Source organism: Xenopus laevis, chromosome 5L (assembly GCF_017654675.1).
Source record: "Xenopus laevis strain J_2021 chromosome 5L, Xenopus_laevis_v10.1, whole genome shotgun sequence".
Classification (NCBI taxonomy): domain Eukaryota; kingdom Metazoa; phylum Chordata; class Amphibia; order Anura; family Pipidae; genus Xenopus; species Xenopus laevis.
Window position 1 is genome coordinate 77,927,452 of NC_054379.1, and position 21,600 is coordinate 77,949,051.

The 21,600-nt window shown below is 36.6% G+C and overlaps 1 protein-coding gene across 1 annotated transcript; it reads left to right on the forward strand.

Annotated features, from left to right (window-relative positions):
• Nucleotides 1-7,019: 7,019 nt before the first annotated feature.
• LOC108716160 (G-protein coupled receptor family C group 6 member A) lies at nt 7,020-21,306 on the forward strand. Its single transcript, XM_018262293.2, has 6 exons — nt 7,020-7,283; nt 9,636-9,939; nt 11,685-12,512; nt 16,550-16,765; nt 17,387-17,510; nt 19,849-21,306. Exons 1-6 carry the CDS (start codon nt 7,090-7,092, stop codon nt 20,955-20,957), a joined length of 2,775 nt encoding a protein of 924 aa, XP_018117782.1. The 5' UTR covers nt 7,020-7,089; the 3' UTR covers nt 20,958-21,306.
• The last annotated feature ends 294 nt before the right edge of the window (nt 21,307-21,600 follow it).

Below are 21,600 nucleotides of genomic sequence, written 5' to 3' on the forward strand. Positions count from 1 at the left end.
CCTGCTGCTGGGAACAGAAGAGCGCGCTTATAAGAATAAACAAGGTGTGCCTAACATGTTGAGAGGACATCTTCCCTGAGGCTGTGTGGAACATTACTGGAACTATGCACATTGTCCTGTTGATGGTATATTCAACCTGTGTAAGTTACTGTAGAACAGGTTGAGATGAGGAAAATATATGGCAGTAATACTAAGATTGGTGAATTCCCTGTTTGTCTAGTCTAAAACATAGCACCACATTAAAAATATGTTAATGACCAACTACCCAGCCATCAAGTAATTGCAATTTAGCCAAGGATACTTATACAGCATAGTATATCGTTATTATAATAAAATGTGTGTGTGTGTGTTATATAACATTTATGCTGAGGTGAATTCTGCCCATTGTTTTGATTTTAAAAAATCATTTTTTTGCTAGTCACCCCCCCCCATGAGTAGAAAAAAAAAATCTCTCCCTGCTCTGCTGCCTATGATAAGATTTAGTGCAGCTCAGAGCCCCTGGTAATTACTCCACTGTTCATTGTACTATTCTGTGAAAACTAAATACAGCTAGTGCATTAGATGTCTTTAGACTATAACTGCTCATTCGATCAGGAGTGAATTAAAGGTATAAAAACATGATAAATTAGCATGTCACATTAAAAAGAAAGAGACAGAAAATAGTTCCAACTAAAGAACTCATTCTAAGTTTATGGTAAACTGAGTAAACAGGTGTAAAAGGACCATAAATTCCCAGCTAGTCATCACCATTCAGCAATAGTTTTGTACCGCAAGATGGCAAAGGGAGATTTCTACCCCTCAAAATAATAAAAAGTCATTATCTGTAGCTGTAAATAAATGGGTTGGCAACCCTAATTGACAATGATTTGGATGCTGTTCCTGATGTACAAATGCTCTTCATCATTAGAACCAGCATTCCAAAAATACAACCAATGGGTTATGGCATACATCACATACTGTCTACACTACCCACTGCAGATCACTTATCATTCACATGAATAGAAGTGTCACAGATAGCTCAGTACAGTTACAAACATGAATGATAATGGTGGGTAGCAGGTTACCCATGCTGCTAAAGAAAGTGATCTGCAATGGGTCACAACATTATGCCCACCACCACAACTAGAGGCAATCAAAACACTGAGGGGCACATTTACTTAGCTCGAGTGAAGGAATAGAATAAAAAATACTTAGAATTTCGAAGTATTTTTTTGGCTACTTTGACCACCGAATTGGCTACTTCGTCCTTCGACTTCGAATCGAACAATTCAAACTAAAAATTGTTCAACTATTCGACCATTCGATAGTTGAAGTGCTGTCTCTTTAAAAAAAACTTCGACCACCTACTTCGCCACCTAAAACCTACCGAGCATCAATGTTAGCCTATGGAGAAGATCCCCATAGGCTTTCCTAGCTTTTTTTGATTGAAGGAAAATCGTTCGATCGATGGATTAAAATCCTTCGAAGGATTTAATTGTTCGGTCGAACGATTTTTCCTTCGATCATACAAACGAAGGAAATGCGGTAAATCCTTCGACTTCGTCATTCGAAGTCTAAGGATTTTACTTCAACGGTCGAATATCGAGGGTTAATTAACCCTCGATATTCGACCCTAATTAAATGTGCCCCTTAGTGTGACATACTGTAGCACTTTAACTATATTAATGTATATGTTCATATACTGTACAATAAATACTAAATATTATTAGAGATTGAAATATTGAGTAATTATTGAATGACCGCATCCATTTTATATGAATGCTGAAAATAGTTTCACATATCATAGCATTGTGATTAGTAAATATGAATAAAATGAACATTACTGATTGACTTTTATACAAAGTATATTAAATTATCCCCAGTATCAAATTACTACATACAGGTATGGGACCTGTTATCCAGAATGCTTGGGACCTGGGGTTTTCCAGATAATGGATCTTTCTTTTTGGATCTGCATACCTTAAGTTTACTAGAAAATCATTTAAACTTTAAATAAATCCAATAGGCGGGTTTTGCTTCCAATAAGGCATAGTCATATTTTACTTTGGATCAAGTACAAATTATTGCAGAGAAAAAGGAAATCATTTTTAAAAATTTGGATTATTTGGATTAAATTATTCAATGGGAGACTGCTATCGCATAATTCATTCTGGATAATGGGTTTCCGGAGAACAGATCCCATACATGGTGATATATTCCAGCAAATGTCAAGCAATACCACATGTGACTTACCCAGAAGCATAATTATATTAATCACCATTTTTCTTGTAGCTGCTAGATTTTTATAATAAACAATACCTATTAACCTCAATAGCAGAAACGAGGCATATATATAGTGTTTTTATAGACATCACTTTTACTTATGATATTGTAATCTGCTGAGTCAAGGTTACCAAAGGTTGGATTGGTAAAATTCCTTTACCAGTTCTTCTTTTAGCTTTTATAGAGTTTCTTGGGGAGGTCAGGAAGATTACATACAAACAACCACTACTAGTGAACAAAAAGACATGAGGGTTTGCTTAGTGTTATTGTAACATAGCACAAAGTCACAGAAATGCCATAGTTAACGTTACTGCATTGCAGTAATGCGTATCGCCTTTTGCTTTATCTCAGACCAGGACACTTTTTGCATGGAGTTTGTTTTTTCTCCCTGTACTTGAGTGGGTAACCTACCCTTTCCTTACACAATTAAAAGCATACAGAAATCCCCTGATGATTTTTACTCAATTTGAGGTAAAACAGATTGTAAGCTTCACTAGAACTGATGTATAAATAATAAATAATAATGCCTTACTTACGCTAATGACACATGGGTGCTCTTCTTTTAATAAATTGAGTCAAGTGTTGAAAATATCAAAATGCAAATAAGTTTCCAGAATTCCTTAATTTAATACCTAAACCAATACTATTAATATGCCACTAAGGTATTGGCGATTTGTGAAAGTCACGGTAAGAATCTTACCAGCCAGCTACATTACCAGCCAGCTACAGAGGATGTGCTTTAAAACAAAGTGTATGAGCTTTAGTGACTTCCATGAAAATGTATGTTTTTAATAGTTGATTATTCTTATTATAGTACAGTATTATATATAAGATTGAGTTGTATTTTAGCAGTAGTGACCATTTCATATTACCAAGCATCTGTTTACAGAACTGCTGTGTAATCAATATGGACTCATAACAGATACTTTCAATAATTAACTAAGAGGCTATTGTCTCCAGATCCCTTGCGTGCAGCAATGAACTCACAATACTAGCATATAACGATCTAAATATTGAATTTGTGATTATCACCTGTGTTTTTTTTATTCCAATCCATATACCAACAAATACTGGCGATAACTACTTTTATAGCCTTAATCTGCATTAAGGTTCAAAACTGCAAGGCATTGGCTATACCATACCGAAAAATAACTGTGACCTAATTTTGGACTGTAGAGGGGCATGTTGAAATGTTCCTACAATTTAAAGGGGTTGTTCATCTTTGAGTTAACTTTTAGTATAATGTAGAGTGGTATTCTGAAACAATTTGCATTTGGCTTTAATTTTATTTTATTTCTGGTTTTTGATTTATTTGGATTTTTATTCAGCAGCTCTTTAGCCATTTCAGCAATCTGGTTACCAGGATCCATATTTTCCTACCAAATATGCATTGATTTGAAAAAGAGATTGGAAAATAAATAGAAAATGGCCTTAAAGGGGACCTGTCACCCTAAGAAATAATTTCAAATTATTTTCTATCATGTTAGTTGAGCAAAATAAACTTTACTTACACTGTATTTATTATTTAAATTTTGTTTCCTTCTGTCTTGGAATTATACAATCACAGCAAGCAGGCAGCAGCCATTTTGTGGACACGGTTATTAAGAGAAATTGTGTATCACCCCAAGATCTTGTGTATGAACCAGAATGGGGGACCTAATGTCCATGTGCAGTGCCCTACACAATTATAGAGCCTGAGGAGGGAAGGGGGAATGTGAGGAGAGCAGTGACATGTAGGAAGTGCTGAATGGAAAGTGAAAGTAATTGACTGCCCCTCCTCTATGCCACGGGCATAGAGGCGGGGCAGGTAATATTTGATTGACAGTTTAGATATTTAAACACCTTTATAACAGGTATGGATGTTTTAATGAAAAGAATTTTGGAGGTTTCATATTTAGTTTGCAAAGGACTTTCATTATGCAGCTTTTTATGTGTAGGTGACGGGTCCACTTTAATAGAAATATGAGCAATAATAAGTAGCAATAACAATGAATTTGTAGCCTTACAGAGCATTTGTTTTTTATATGGGATTAGTGACCCCATTTGAAAGCTGGAAAGATTCAGAAGAAGGCAAATAATATAAAAAAAACCTATAAAAGATATATAATGACAACCGTTTAAAAAGTTTCTTAGAATTAGTCATTCTTCATTCTAACAACATACTAAAAGTTAACTTAAAGGTGAATGTCCCCTTTAAAGGGGAACTAAAGTCTAAAATACAATAATGCTAGAAATGCTGTATTTTGTATACTAATCGTAAACATGAACTTACTGCACCAGAAGCCTAATTAAACAAATGATTTATGCTTTCAAAATTGGCCAGAGGGGTCTGTCATCTTGTAACTTTGTTAAACATCTTTGCAAGACCAAGACTATGCACATGCTCAGTGTGGTCTGGGCTTCAGTTGGGAGGTTAAGCTTAGGTATCATCAAAAATTATCAAAGCAGCACAAGTCAAATAATATGTGAGTGATAAAACAGAATATACAGACTGCACTGGGTCTTTGGATACAAATCTCTACACGGTCACTGGTTGCTCTACAGGTAAACAAACAAAGCTGCTCGAGTTCTGGGAAGTAAGGTGGGGGAGCACCTCCTGTCGTTTGAAAGTAAGATTAGTTTCCCTGCAGAGCAGTTAGGGACTGTCTGAAGTTTCCTATCCTCAGCTGTCAGAGCAAGTAAAATGAAGGGGGAATTTTGCTGTGTACAGTCAGGTTTCTTGTAAAAACAGTACACATTTTTTTAACTGAAGTATATTGGAGATAGATTTATTTTTTATTAAAAGAAGTAAAATTAGGATTTCATTTTTTTGCCTTTACATCCCCTTTAATCAAACCAGCAACCAGTGCTGTCCAACTTCTGTTGTACCGAGGGCCGGAATTTTTCTGGACTACATGGTGCAGGCCTATAATGGAGAAACCAAATGGTTGGTGCTCACTGCATGGATATAAGTCATCACTCATACGTGGAAAAAAAGTTGTCATTTTAAGACATACCCTTAAATCCATATACCTCCTCCTCCTCTGTGGATAACACAGCACCCTATCCCCCATGATTAATACACCTTAGGGGGCCCAAACAATAATTTTCAAATGCTAACAAACCCCCAGAACAAATACCAGGCTTATGTTCCACAGGCAGAGCTGGGCACACATAGGCAGAATATGGCCCACCCAGGGAGAATAGGGAAGACAGAGTATGGCACACACAGGCAGAGTATGGTACACCCAAGGAACATTGGGCAGGCAGAGTATGGCACAGCCAAGAGAATAGGACAGGTACAGTATGGCACACCCAGGGAGCACGGGGCAGGCAGAGTATGGCACACAGATAGCATGGGGCAGACAGGGTATGGCACAGCCAAGGATCATAGGGCAGGCAGATTATGGCACACACAGGGAGAATAGGGCAGGCAGAGTATGGCACACAGGGAGCATAGGGCAAGCAGAGTATGATACACACAAGGAGCATATGGCAGGTAGAACAGAGCAGGATACCTATCAGGATCACTCTAAGATATACTACATACAGTGACACAGTGCTGGTGCCCCTTCAGCAGTTTGTATGAGTGTGAACAATGTGGGCGGTTTCAGTCTGGGTTTTAGGTATGAACAGTACAGGGTTTTAGGGGTATAAACAATAGAGGTGTCACAAGTGTGAACAATGCAGGGGGGTTTACATGTGTGAACAATACAGGGGATTACAGTGGGTTGAGGTTTAAACAATGCAGGGGCCAGTTAATCTCTGTAGTAATACCTTTTAAATCTTACGCATAGTAAACAGACACAGCAGGCAGACTTTTATGTGGGGGCCACACAAGGGGGGGGGGGTCACGGGCCGCCAGTTGGACAGCCCTGCCCTAGACTATGCAAGGTAGTCTCAGAAATAACCCCCAATGTTTGCATTTTGTCCATACAGAGAGATACTTAAAAAAGTGTATTCCACTGTACCAAGTGCAATTCAGTCAGAACATATTTATGTTTAGTAACTAAAGTCTTTCTAGTGCAAATTTGTGTTTCTTTTCAAAATGTTACTGGAACACATTTTCCTACAGACATCTCACATGCCTTTACTTAATGTACATGTGAAAGCTAAATTGTGTTACGCCATCATCAAATCCAATAAATATAAAATGTTGGAAAATGTCCCAAATGATATTTGTCCTCAAACATATTAATGTCCTTAAATTGCAGCTGCAGGAGACACACTCTTTTTGATTCTTCCTCATTTCATTGTACTTAATGATCACTGCCTAATAGTTTTTATTCATCAGTTGTTATCATGCCCGTGTGCTGTGAAGCATGAGCCTTTTGCCAGATAACTGTATTGTAGGGTTTTCTAACTCATCGTCTTGTTATCCTTTCTCTGACAATATTGATTGGCTATGTATGCCAGTATATTGTGGGATTTAGAAGGATGCTTTATAGCAGCAGATTTACGTTTGAGCTATAAAGTACCTTGAGCTGTGACAATTACCTGCAAAAAATCAATGAAAAGGAGATAACAAGGCCAATTACCCGGCTAGTTTCAATGGCTGTGTCTGTAGTGACATGTAATGGAACAGCTGCCAAAATATTCTATTGCACTTTAGCCATTTCTGTTTATAAATAAAGACATTTGTATTTGTTATCTTAATCTTAAATCATTATACAGGCATTTAGAGCTTTGACAGAAGAGCAGAGGCAATTGTCCCCACAACAGAAAATACAGAATTAACTCCAGCAAGTCCTTCCGGCTTTCTCAGCTTGTGTGCAGGTGACATTGCCAGAGTGCTCAAGTTTGTTAATTCCTTGCTTTCCTGCAGAAGAAAGAGCATGACAAATAGACATGGCAGGGTATGGACTGGCAATCATCCTTGGCACACTCTTCAGTGGCATAAGCTGCTGCTTGACTCCTGATGATTTGATTGGAGCGAAGTCTCGTGGGGACATCATTATTGGAGGGTTGTTCTCAGTGCATGGCAAAATTATGAACTCACCTACAGGATACCCAAACATGCCCGCTCTTCAGAACTGCGCAGGGTGAGTATGCAAAACACTTGCTTTACAGTATGCTCCAGTGTTACAGAAAAAAAGAGAAGATACTAATCAAATTGTGGTTCCAATTATAATACATTTTTGTTATCAAAAGTGGCATAGAATTACCTCTAGAAGTGGCACATTTTCTGAATCCTGAACTACAACTACCACAAAACAGGTATAGGATCTGTTATCTGGAAACCCATTATCCAGAAAGCTCTGAATTACAGAAAGGCCATCTCCCATAGACTACATTTTATCTTAACAATCCAATTTTTTTTAATTAATTCCTTTTTTCTCTGTAATAATTAAAGAGTACCTTATACGTGATCCCAACTAAGATAGAATTAATCATTATTGGAAGAAAAAACAGCCTATTGGGTTTATTTAATGTTTACATGATTTTCCAATAGACAAGGCATGAAGATCCAAATTGCCGAAAGATCTGTTATCAGGAAAACCTCAGGTCCAGAGCATTCTGGATAACAGTTCCTATATCTGTACTGATTTTTTTAATACATGTATTAGGCAATACCTCCAATCAATATAAAACCCCATATAGTATAGAATTATATCATTATATATATATTATTATTATATATAGTATTATATTATAGTAAACCCCATATAGTATTATAAAATCAGCTTTATAAACAGACGCAGGAAAAATACATGGGCATAAAAGTTCCAACAAGTGCCATTGATGCCTAAAACATCGTAGGTCAGTTTAAGGGCCCTGTTGTCAGTGTAGTTTTTGATAAATAAAAAAAAAAGATGATTATAAATTTACATTTTTACTAGTTATATTATTTTTCTATACTGAATGGTTTTTTATTGATCTATTTGTGATATATTCACCCTTTTCATGCTTTGTTTCAATGTTTACTTTATTTTAATGATCACAGAAAATACTGTGTCCCTTTGGTCATGGTCCCCACTTTGACATGGCTGTATGGTAGTTTTACAGAAGCTGTAGTACCTGTTGTACAAAGGGCAGGTGCACTGTTTCCTGTAGACAAGGTGCTGTTCATCCAGATTTACCTTGAACATGACCCAATATATGACTATATGAGTCCTATTTTTAAATGGGAAATGGAAGTGGATGCATCCTAAACACATTCTAAATTCTGCATGTGTGCGTGATGAATGTGCATGTTCCATGATGAGGACAAATGCATCATACACTGGTACCATACATAATACTTTTGATGATAAGAATGCCATCTGGCACTCATTCAAAATGCTTTTAAGCACCCTGCTTATAAGTGCTCATGTATAGATGACATTGTTTGTCTCTGTAATCCCCAACCCAACTCATTTCTCTGGAAAAGTGTCTGGTGAGTAACTACAGCAGATGGGAACAAAGGTTAAGCATGATATTAGCTGAATGTATTATGCTATTTCTGTAAAATCTATCTAATAATTATAAAGCTCCACAGCATATCCCATGTTTTGATGGCCCATGAGGAGGGAAATACAGCGGAGCTTGAATAATATATAGGTTTGACGATATTAAAAAGGTGCCCATTTGAGATCAGACGTTGTCACCATTTACCTGAACATAAGGGGGCCCATTCACTAAGCTCAAGTGAAGGAATAGAGGAAAATAGAGGAAAAATAGTTCGAATTTCGAATGTTTTTTTTGGCTACTTCGACCATCGAATTGTCTACTTCGACCTTTGACTTCGAATCGAACGATTCGAACTAAAAATCATTTGAATGTTTGACCATTCGATAATCGAAGTGCTGTCTCTTTAAAAAAAACTTTGACCCCCTAGTTCGCCACCTAAAACCTACAGAGGCTAATGTTAGCCTATGGGGAAGGTCCCCATAGGCTTTACAAGGTTTTTCTGATCGAAGGATAATCCTTCGATCGATGGATTAAAATCCTTCCAATGATTATTCCTTCGAATGTTTATTCCTTCGATCGTTCGATCGAACGAATTGCGCTAAATCCTTCGACTTCGATATTTGAAGTTGAAGGATTTCAATTCGGCAGTCGAATATCGAGGGTTAATTAACCCTCGATATTCGACCCTAGGTAAATGTGCCCCAAGGTGTATAATAAATGGTAGCAATGAATGTGTAGAACCTTTAAGATGCCATATTGTCATATTCATTCATTAATCCATCTCTCTCTTTTGTACATACATAACAATATTTACAAACGATAATGCAATATTTAGGATAGTAAAGAAAAATATAGAGCTGCTGTACATGCAAACATTCCCCGATATGTAATAAAAATGTTCCCTTTACTGTATAGAATTTGAAACTTTACTATTTATTTATGATGATTCTTAATAAACGGTATTCATATTTCAAACTATATGTAATTCTGCTTCTATCCGGCAGCTTTGAAATGCAAGGATTTCTGCAAATGCTTGCTATGAGCCATGCTATCGAAATGATAAATAACTCATCTCTTATACCTGGCATTAAACTGGGCTATGAAATATATGATACTTGTTCTGAGGTTACCATGGCCTTGTCGGCAACCATGAGGCTCCTGTCTGCCTTCAACTCATCGGAGGATAACTTGAAATTCAAGTGCAACTATACCACCTACACTCCAAAAGTGAAAGCCATCATAGGAGACAGTTATTCTGAAGTGTCCATAGCAGTTGCAAGACTGTTAAATACACAACTTATACCACTGGTAGGTGAAACTTCTGACTGTGTAATAATATCTAATTTTCCATTACATATTTCAGATTATATTTTTAGTACAGGTATGGGACCTGTTATCCAGAATGCTCAGGACCTGGGGTTTTCCGGATAACGTATCTTTCTGTAATTTGGATCTTCATACCTGAAGTCTACAAGAAAATTATTTAAACATTAAATAAACCCAATAGGCTGTTTTTGCTTCCAATAGGGATTAATTTTATCTTAGTTTGGATCAAGTACAAGGTACTGTTCTATTATTACAGAGAAAAAGGAAATCATTTGTACAAATCTAGATTATTTGAATAAAATGGAGTCTATGGAGATGACCTTTCCATAATTCGGAACTTTCTGGATAATGGGTTTCTGGACAATGGTTCTTAAACCTGTACCACATCATCTGATAATCTACATTTGAATCAGTTAAATGTATAAAAGAACTTCTTGTAGTTAGTACACTATTTATGGCACATGGTTTTTAGCCAAAGGGATAAACCCTGCAGCAGAAACCAAATATTAAAGGAGAACTAAACTGTAAAAAATATATATGGCTAGAAATGCTATATTTTATATACTGAGCTAAATGCACCAGCATATACAGTAAAATCTTTATAGTAATTATCCAGGCCTTCAAAGTTGTGCATAGTGGATCACCATCTTGGATATTGTTAAGAGTGTCAGTGACACTGCACATGATCACTATGGTTAGGCCTCGGTATAAATTATCAAGAATGAAAAAGAGGTTCATTTATCAAGGAAGCTAATTATTACATTATGATGCTACTGCACTGGTTTCTGAGCTGCCATTTACTAATACTCTAAATAATTTACTAAGCAGCCTTATATTGTGACACTTATATTAATATATATTCAGTATATTGTGAGTCAGTCTCTAAGCTAAGGTAAATGACAGCAGCATAGAACATGTGTAGTGAATCAGCAGAAAAAAAAGGTGGGAGGTGTTAGTGCATCTTAAGCTGGTATAGAAACCCAGAACATACAGTACAAATTTTCTGCCCTACTTCTTTGTTAAGCTTTAGTTCTCCTTTAAATAGAGAACTAATATACTGCAATATATCAGTCCCAAACTGGAAAATAATGGGCAAGTTCGGTAGGAGTTAAGTATTATTCTTATTGTCTCACAGTGTGAAAAATGAATATTAATGTGTTTTATAACAAAAAAGAGCTTTTATCAATATGGTCCCTCTTACTCTGACCGGTCCCCCTAGGAAAGATACAGGGTCAGGGTAGCACTAAACATCAACAGAATAATACAAGAATTTTACTTATAACTAGAAATGTTACAATGTGAATGTGTATTTCACTTGTTAAAGAAACTAGAATATAAATCCAAATACATTTGGAAGAAGATGTTACATTTAAATGATTAAAGCTTGTTAAAATGGATGCTGTCTGGTCTGAAAATGGATGCTCATGTATGCATGAGGGCATATTCCAAAAAATAAACAACTAACAAGGGACCCCATGTTGACTGTGCAGTGACTATGTAGTAATACATAGTTGGCCGTGGTTATATGTTTTGATTTCAAATACTCAGTGATAACTGCACTAGAGGGGGATTAATGATCTATAAAACACCATAATGAAGTTTTATTGGCTTGTATGCTAAGTGCAATTTTGAAAATGCTGTATTTTAGGTTTTCTGAATGGCAACTTACAAAATATACTAAAATCAAGAAACAGTGATTGTAGGGTTTTTTTGTTTTGCTTTCCTAGGTCAGTCACTCTTCATCCGCTGAAATTCTCAGTGACAAATTTCGCTTCCCGACATTTCTGAGAACAATACCGAATGATTTTCATCAGACAAGGGCAATGGCTAAACTTATACACATTTCTGGCTGGAACTGGATTGGACTGATAGCAATGGATGATGACTATGGACGTTCTGCCTTGGAAAGTTTTGGAGCTCAGTCTATGAAAATAAATGTATGCATAGCATTTAAACACATTATACCTGCTCACTTATCGGACAGCACAGTTCAGTCCAAGATCAACAAAACCATTATGACAATCCAGATGGAATCCAGGGTGAATATTATCGTTGTCTTTCTGAAGCCATCACTAGTAATTAAACTTTTTAAAAGAGTTATAGAACTGAACATACAAAAAACCTGGATCGCCAGTGACATTTGGTCTGCAGCTACAACAATAAGTTCTATTCCCAATATCCAAAGAGTTGGCCGAGTAATTGGGTTTACATTTAAAAGCGGAGCCATATCACCTTTCCTGAACTATCTGAAAAACCTCAACAGGCAACACTTTGAGATGAACCGTCTGTTAGATCAGTATGCGTGGCTTCTGTATGACTGTCCAAAGGTTAAATATAATGAACTATCCCATTGCATTTCTAATTACTCGAAAGAGAGTTTGTATAACATAGAAAGAGAAAGGAGCAGAACACTGAGGGAAGATTTTCTTTCAGAATCAATGCAGCCAGGATTTGTATATAGTACCCAGCTAGCAGTCACTGCCATTGCTCACGCCATCCGAAAAATCTGCAGTAATCGCAACTGTAAGGACCCTGATGCTTTTGCACCCTGGGAGGTATACATTTGTTTTATTTTATTTCCTAGTTTTCACTATCCTTGATTAGTCAACACTGTTTTCTCATTTAGGATTATACCTGTGTACCCTTGCAGCTATATGTAATTTTGTGGAAACAGTTGAACCAGTCTCACACATACTGTATACATTGTATTTACAAACAAGTTCTTTTTTTTCTGCAGATCCTCTTTGAAGTGCACTTTCCAAGGCTCCCTCAATACCCCCAACAAAGCTATGTACTCTTAGGGGCAGATTTACTAAGGTTCGAGTGAATTTTCGAAGTACAAAAAGTTCGAATTTTCAAAATAATTTTTTGAATACTTCGACCATCGAATAGGATACTATGATTTCGAATTTACTTCGACTTCGGTTCGAAGTAAAAATCGTTCGAATATTTGACCATTCGATAATCGAAGTACTGTCTCTTTAAAAAAACTTCGACTTCAATACTTCGCCAAATTAAACCTGCCGAATTGCTATGTTAGCCTATGGGGACCTTCTACAAAACTTTACACATCGACTAAAAATCCTTCGATCGTACTCTAAAATCGTTAGAATCGTTTAGTAACTTGAAATTCAACCATTGATAAATATGCCCCCTAGAGGCCGATTTACTACAATTCAGATTTCTATTTTTTTTCTTTAAAAAATTGTGGGTTTTTTTTCTCTAAAACTTAAAAATTTGAGATTTATATAGTGTAAACACCACAAAAACCTCTAATACAATGGGAGCTGCCCTGATTGTATTGGACCTTACATTCAGACTTTTTTTTTGCTACTAATTGTCCAAAAATCTAAAATTTTTAGAGGTTTTAGCAACCACTTCCGACAGTGGAAGAAAGTTTTCAAACTCTATAGTTTGCACCAGTGCAAAGTGAATGTAATAAAACCTCTTACTAAAAAGTTGTTATGTTTGCTACAAAAGATTACGACACCTTCACGCACTTCTTAAAAGAGCGCAATTAAATTCCACAATGCGCAATTAAAATTTGCAAAGCAATAACAGTTTAAGGAAGAATACTTTGCATTTTGCAAAGTGCATACTTTACATTGCAAAACATGCATTTTTATTCTTATTGATGCAAATTATTTTTCTCTTTTCATTAGATTATTACATTAGAGTCTATATCCCGGTTCATAAAAGCTCCCATTTACCTGAGAGCAACCCAAAGCACATCCTCTATGAAGCTATAATGGTGGAGTTGCTGTTTCTGAACCCCTAAGTCGGTAGTTTTTTACCTACCCAGATGTACACCGACTTTATTTTAATAGACTTTTATCAATACAAGAAATGCAGTCATACCTGCTAAAAATACATAACATAGCATGGCTCATGCATACTGGATATTAGACAACAAATCATAGCATTTCTTTGCATTTTACCCATTACATTATCTTTACATAATGTTGCATCTAGACTGAAGATTTTGATCCTATTCAATAGCACCAAAAGTATGACAAAGCAGGCCTCCAGTTAAATAAATTGCAATCAAATGTAAATTCAGAAGGTGCAGTTTAACTCAATGTGTAGTATGCTACATCTTTAGTCTGACAGTAATAGTTAGGTCATATAGCCAGAACTCACACATGGCTGCCTTAGATGTCAGTGAATCCTATTACCTGATTTGCAATCCAACAAGTTTAGTCTGACTCCAATCAGTCCACCTGAAAGAGATCAAAATCTCTTATGGTGCTCTACAGCATGCCAGAATGTATAATTTATGTCCATTACCAACATTATAGCATGTGATCACTTACTCGCAGATATGAAATTCTAACTTGCACATAACTAAGAAAACTTTATGAGACACTATTTAAGGAGGTAACTGTGCAAAGCATCTGCACTGCTGTACTGCCTTAAATTTGTAGGCAGTTTATATCATGGAGCCCTATAATTAATCATTAGTCACTTCACACAGCCAATCATTACAAGATCTCCTATCTGCTCCTTATAGCAAATCAATAGCTTTTGCACCTTACATATAAGTTATAGATTGGCAGGCATTCTGGGTATATATTGCCCTTACACAATCTGCCTCAAGTTGCCTTGTTAGTCATACCTAAACCAATTGACGTGCTCCATTGTTTGTTGCATAGAGAAAGAAATCTCTCCCATGGTAAACTACATTGTATACAGAAAAATATTTACTGCCCTATAACCAAATACTATGGATGCTCCAAATGTAAAAGGATAAAAAATTAAAGGAACCTTAACAACTTGCACTAGTGCACCACATTGGCAAGGCAGGTAGGTTTTATTACTTGAGCTGAATTGACATGCTTGCAGGTCTCTAAAATAATTGCTGAAGAAATAAATAGACCTTTAGTTTTCCTTAACAAAACATACATTTTCTATGATATTAAATAAGGAATATTTAAAGAATTAATAGAATTAAAGAATTAAAATGTAGTATAATAAGCGGACATATGAATAAGTGAATGAACTAATACCCTGCATAATAAATGCAATACAAAATAATATTTACCCACAATATTGATTTAATGCTTTAGAAATGTAGGCTGGATGTTATTAATAATAGCAGAGGTCTGTTGTACATATACTATAACAATCACTCAGATCATGACAATGAAGTGCAATGACCTACACACATAACTCATGTCGGAATCAGTTTGTTATCCCAGATAAATCACTAACTGACACAAGCATTCTTAGCCTAGCCTTTATAAGTTAAGAACAGCAGGAATTACTTGTTTTTGCCACTAAAAATCATAGTTTGAGTAGTAGTCTAATTATGGAGCATAGTCATGCCTCCAACATTTTGGAAATAAAAAGAGGGACATAAAAGTTGGCGCACGTAGCACGGCAACTTTTTTGACCGCGCCCATTTTTGTAGCCACACCCCCTAATTACAATGTCAATTTTACAAAATGTGGCAGCTTATGAAAGTTACAATTACTCAGTTGTTACAGAAGTATCTTTTGTTCTGTGCTCTCTGCCAAAAGCCAATTAAATTAGAAACATTGTTTCTTTTTCTGCCTGTTCAGTGCAGAGAAAAACAGGACTTTCCAGTACAAATGAGGGACTGCGGGTTGAGCTGTCAAAAGAGGGACTGTCCCTCTAAAAATGGGACAGGAGGGAGATGCATAGTGCCATAAAGTGGGAATCCGTGGATAATACAAAACTTTTTATATGTGCCAACAGAAAATTGATTATGTCTTAAAGGACACAATACCTGCAAAATGCATACTACTACAAAAGTATATTTTTATGAAAAGGTTTATTTAAATGAAGCAGTGCTTTACATATGGGAAGTTTTATGTGTTTTAAGTTTACAGAGAAGAAAAACAATTCACTGGCACACAAAGTTAATGTTGGCAGGGTGAACCTTTGCTAATTTATTGTGGGACGCAATGTTTTGGGGTAGAACCCCTTTGTCAGGCATGACAAAGTATCAAGTATCATGGTATCAAGAGTAGTCAATTACAATTATTTAATATCTGAATAGAACAAGCAATCCTCCAAGGGTACATAGAGTAATAACAGGCAAGGTTTGCCATAGGTAATGTAACCTATAACATTAAGAAAAAAAACATCAGTTAAAATTTTAACTGATAAAATTGTCAGTAATGTATATGAATGTGATATGGACCTTAGACTGAAAGATCCCCAGGGTAGATAAAGATTTGATACCAGGTCCGGACTGAGAATTAAAATAGGCCCTGGCATTTCAGGTACACGGAGGCCCAATCAGCCCACATAGAGGCCCAAACAGCCCCCACCAGCCCACTAAATACTGACTTTCTATGGGACCTTACAGCAGCCCCTCTGGCATTTGCCAGAACCCACAGATTGCCAGTCCGGGCCTGTTTGATACCCATACTGCTGCTGTTTTCCTGTCCTGTATCATATTTGTTTTCCAAGTACAATGGGGCACACTGTATTTTGACTTCTGACACACACACACTATAGCACAGCTATTTACCTACTGGTTGTTATGAAAAAAATCTGACTATTTTCTGCTGTAAATCACAAAACAAAAAACTTTTCAGCAATATGACTCTCCCTTTTTTTACAGCTGCTACAGGGCCTTAAGACAGTGAACTTCACGTTTGATGGAAGAAATATTCATTTTGATTCCAGAGGGGATGCTAACACTGGATATGATGTGCTGATGTGGATGGAGGACGATGATGGAAGAATTGACATTACCACTGTTGCCGAGTATGACTCACAGAAAGATAGCTTTGTGTTTAAAAACACAGAAAAAGAGAATGAGTTCATACGTTTGAAGGTACTGATATTAAACGGGTCTGTATAGTTAGGATTTTTAGTTATCACTAGGTTTTGAATCCCATTGCAATGCTTTTATCATCCAGGTCTATACAACTTTGAAGGGGGTTAATGTAATATTCACAATTTAAATAACTAAGTTCATATTTGAAACGTGTAAGGTTGTAAAAAGCCTAAAAGGTTATTGCCTTTGTGTGTAAGCTCACAAAAACTTAAAATAGCTTTTTCTTTATCCTCCATCTTTGCCACTGTAATCCATTTTTTAACATATGATTTGTAGTGACTATACAGACAGTCCTATTTTGTAATGTAACACAGAATATTAAAAGGACTGCACACACTCTACCTAACATACAGGTGGGGAATTAACATAATTTATGGTGGCCAACTATACTTTTGGTAATCACAATAAAGCTCCCATCTGGATTTTATATATAGTGTGTGCGGCTCTTAAATATTTTGGGTTGTAGTATATGATGTATACCTACAGCCTGGGGGTGGGGTCTGCACCACTATTGCAGGAATGTATGGATTGTAGGTTGCCCAGCTGCTTACACTTGTTAGTCTTTTTTGCAAGCCACTGGAATGATGATTTCACACATAAATATGTTTGATGTTACAGAAAATTGAGTCTACATGTTCAGATCAGTGTAAGCCAGGACAAATGAAGAAGACTTCGGCGAGTCTGCACACATGCTGCTATGAGTGTGTGGCTTGTCCTGAAAACCATCACACAAATAAATCAGGTAAATAGGAATCACAAGGCAAGAGTCCTTGGTTTCCCATATTCTTCACCCCTGAGTTCACAATACTACTATGATGACAATTGTTTTAATTGATGTTCCCGCCTGACACTCCCCCCAGCACACTCCCCCTGCCCTTTCCCCGCCCCCACTTATCACTATTTAATACTGGGTTGTGTATATGGTCACAGGCTTGATAAAGGGCCCTGTGTGGCCCGAAACGTTTTTTTTCTACTGAAATGAGCCAATTAAACATTTGAAACGCAACAGAAGCTTACTGTCAGTGTGCTATGGTCGTATGGATTGAATACACAATACTACTATAGTCTTGAGATTAATTGGCTTTTATCAGTAAACATTTATGAATAATGGGCACTGTCGCGTTATACCCCTTATTTTAAATATACAAAGATCCTCTTTCGATTCTTTATGTGCAGGCTTAACTTGGTTAACTAGGTTTCTTGAAGTACAGTACCTAGGTCTCTTTAACCTGCTTTCTTCAGTCATACTGTATACTCTATAATTTCACACTGCAATATCATGAGTAATGACACATGGGTAATCTTGGGCATTCTACTTAGTAGCTTCAACAGCAGGGCCAAAATGATCTAGTCTGCAAATCTACATTGCAATCTGATTTAAGGTATTGTTGCTTTTATAGAAAGAAGTGATAAGAACGCTGACAGGTGGATTTTCATTGGTGCCAGGTGCCTTTGCAGCCACGGCACGTTTCAATTTAAGCATTGTGTTATCTCTGCAGAATCTACTGACAATATCATAATAAATAGTTTAAAAAATACTGTAAGTAGAGGAAAAATATATATAAAAAATTATATTTCTGAGCAGTATAATGCCAGTTTGATATTTGCTCCAATTTTTATGGAAACGTCAACACTGAGCCCTTGCATGTAAGCACACATTATCTTTAGTACTACTCTGTACAGTAACACAGCAATACACTAGGCTTGTTCTATGTGTTACTTATATAAATATATATATATATTTTTATATAAAAAAGTTTCTCTTCTGACAGGTAAAGACATAATGGCCTAAATCCAGGATTCAGCTCATGATTTACCTGCACAAATTTCAGATTCTGATTCTGCAGAATCCTTAGTGGCAGATTTATCAACATTCAAATTCAAATTTTTCGCAGCAAAAATCGTGAATTGAAGTTTGCTTTTCTGACACTCAAATTTTAAAGATGTATTACTCAGAAAAAACTTGATCCTTTATAAACCAACCTCCCCATGTTTAACCATCCCCAAACATCATATGGACATCTGAAAGCCATACATATTCATGAAATGGAATACACAACTTAAGGGCAAATTTACTAAGCACCGAAAATTCGCCAGCGACAGCTTCGCAGCCATCGCAACATTTCACTAGGATAACGCATATTTACTAAAATGTGAAGTTGCGTCCAGGGCTGCGAACGCTGGCGAATTTTCAATAGTGTTAGCAAGCAAAGCGAAGTTGCGCTAGTGTTGGGTAATTTTCATACGGAGGGAAGTACAAAGCACGTATATGTTGCAGCAAATGCATTACACTACACAAGCCCAGGGAACCTTAATAAAATAAAATAGAGTTGTTATAATGCCCTACACATGAGCCCAGTGTATAGTTTATGTTCCATATGGTAGGAAATGTATAGGGGAGCCCGGTTACCCAAAACAATTTTTACTGACTTTTGCAGCCTATCACCCTAAAAAAGGGAAAAGATGCCAGTGTTTTTTGGGACTTTTTTGGGAAAATTTTCAACAAAAAATTGAGGAAGTCCTATATACTCTATTGCACTTCGCCTGGTCTGAGCTGGCCAAGGCAAGTCTGGCGGAACAGGTAAAGTTCAGTTATATGCGAATCTTCGCATGCACCCGTTAGTAAATCGGCAGAGTTTCCCGAAATGACGTCACGCTAACGAATTTTCTCCAGCGCTAGTCACTTCGCCCTTAAGTAAATTTACCCCATATTCTTCAAGTCGGTATTCAGTTTTCTGGAAGATGCATTATTCTTCCAGATTCAAAAATGATACATTTGGTTTCGCACATCCCCACTCCACCCCTAAACATGACTATACACCATCACCAAATTGTGCTTTTTTTTTTTTTGGAAAAGGAGGGTGGGAGACTTGAGAGACAGCAGACTATGATGTTCCATTTTACCAAAATCCATGAAAAATAGGTTTGAGGTTTAGTAAATCTGCCATCTTGTTCAGCATATTACAAAAAAAAGATACATTCTTTGCACTATAGGTTACAAATTTGTTTTTTTTCACTTGCTCTGTGTAAAAACTGATGTTTTGCATAAAAGTAATCTTCTGTTTTTCCATACTTTTCAGATATGGGTTATTGCCTTCAGTGCAACAACAAGACTCAGTGGTCTCCAGTAAACAGTTCCGTGTGCTACAATAAGGAGATTAAATACCTGCACTGGAATGATGGATTTGCCATTATACTTCTAATTGTTTCCTTCCTAGGAAAAGGTCTAATCTTTGCCATAGCTCTGCTTTTCACAAAGAATTTTAATACCCCAGTTGTCAAGGCTTCAGGGGGAATACTGTGCTACGTAATTCTGCTCTCAATCTTTTTCAGTTTTGTCAGTGCAGTGTTCTTCATTGGCAAGCCAGAAGACTTCAAGTGCAAAGTGAGACAAACGTTGTTTGGCATTAGTTTCACAGTGGTGGTTGCCTGTATTCTTCTAAAGTCTGTAAAAATTTTGCTAGCCTTCAGTTTTGAACCCAGAGTTCAACGTGTTCTGAGGTTGCTCCACAAACCCTTCACTTTAGTTTTTGTATGTACAGGGATACAGGTGCTTATCTGTGCTGCGTGGTTGGTATTTTGGCCCCCACACATGAAGGAAAATTTCTCACTGCCCCAAACCATCATACTGGAATGTGATGAAGGTTCTACTGTTGCCTTCACCGTCATGTTAGTATACATTGCAGTACTGGCATTTCTATGCTTTATTTTTGCATTCAAGGGTAGGAAACTACCAGAGAATTACAATGAAGCCAAGTTTATCACTTTTGGTATGCTGATTTACTCCATTGCATGGATAACATTTATCCCCATATATGCCACAACCTTTGGGATATACCTACCAGCTGTTGAAATGATTGTCATTTTAATATCAAGCTACGGTATTTTAACATGTACTTTTTTCCCCAAATGCTATATTATCTTGTATAAACAAGATGCAAATACAAAAACGGCCTTCCTAAAAATGATATATAAATATTCCTCCAAAAGTGCAAGCAACCTGACTGTTAGTCAGGCCTCATCCAGTTCAGTTGCACTAGAGTCCAGTTCTTCTGCTTCTGACGTGTATGTTAGCTCTACACTGAGCTGCATAAGTAATACCTTCTCTTTCCACGAGAGGCTTGTAGCAAATGATATACCTTCGAGCCATACTCGACTACCTACAAGGAAGCGACTGTCGAGCATTTAAAAAATGATTTCAGATATTTAAAAGTCAGAATTTAATAACATAGTGCAATATTATTGGTAACAGAAATATAATGTAAATAGTTGCTTCTGGTAATTGAGAGCAAGCAATTATTGTTTAGCATTTCCTAATCTAATATTTCAAGGCAAATATCTGCCTATGAGATATTAGACATTGAGTAAACTTTGTGACTCTTATTTTATTACATTAAAAGGCAAAAGAAGAACTTAAGACATGGCAATGTATCTAGCTGACATTCTTGGAAGCATGCAGTGTCAATGAGCATTTATACAGTGGCGTAAATAGATGTTACTGGGCCCAACAAATTTTAGGGTTGCCAACATATACAGAGGTTGTCCTGTTTTACCAATATATGTTAAAATTGCTGATTAAATCATGGAGCCCCCTATACCTCCTGGGTCCCCCTGAACCCATAGAGTATACTTTCTCTGTAGTTACGTCCCTGCACTGAATATAATCATTTCTTCTATAATCAAAATAAGCCTTGAAAAAATGTGCATACCTTGGGTTTCTGAATATTGGATCCCCATTCCTGAAGTCTGCTAAATAAACATTTAAACTAATTAAATAAACCAACAGGAATATTTTACCTCTATTAAGGGTTAATTATGTCTTAGTTTGGATC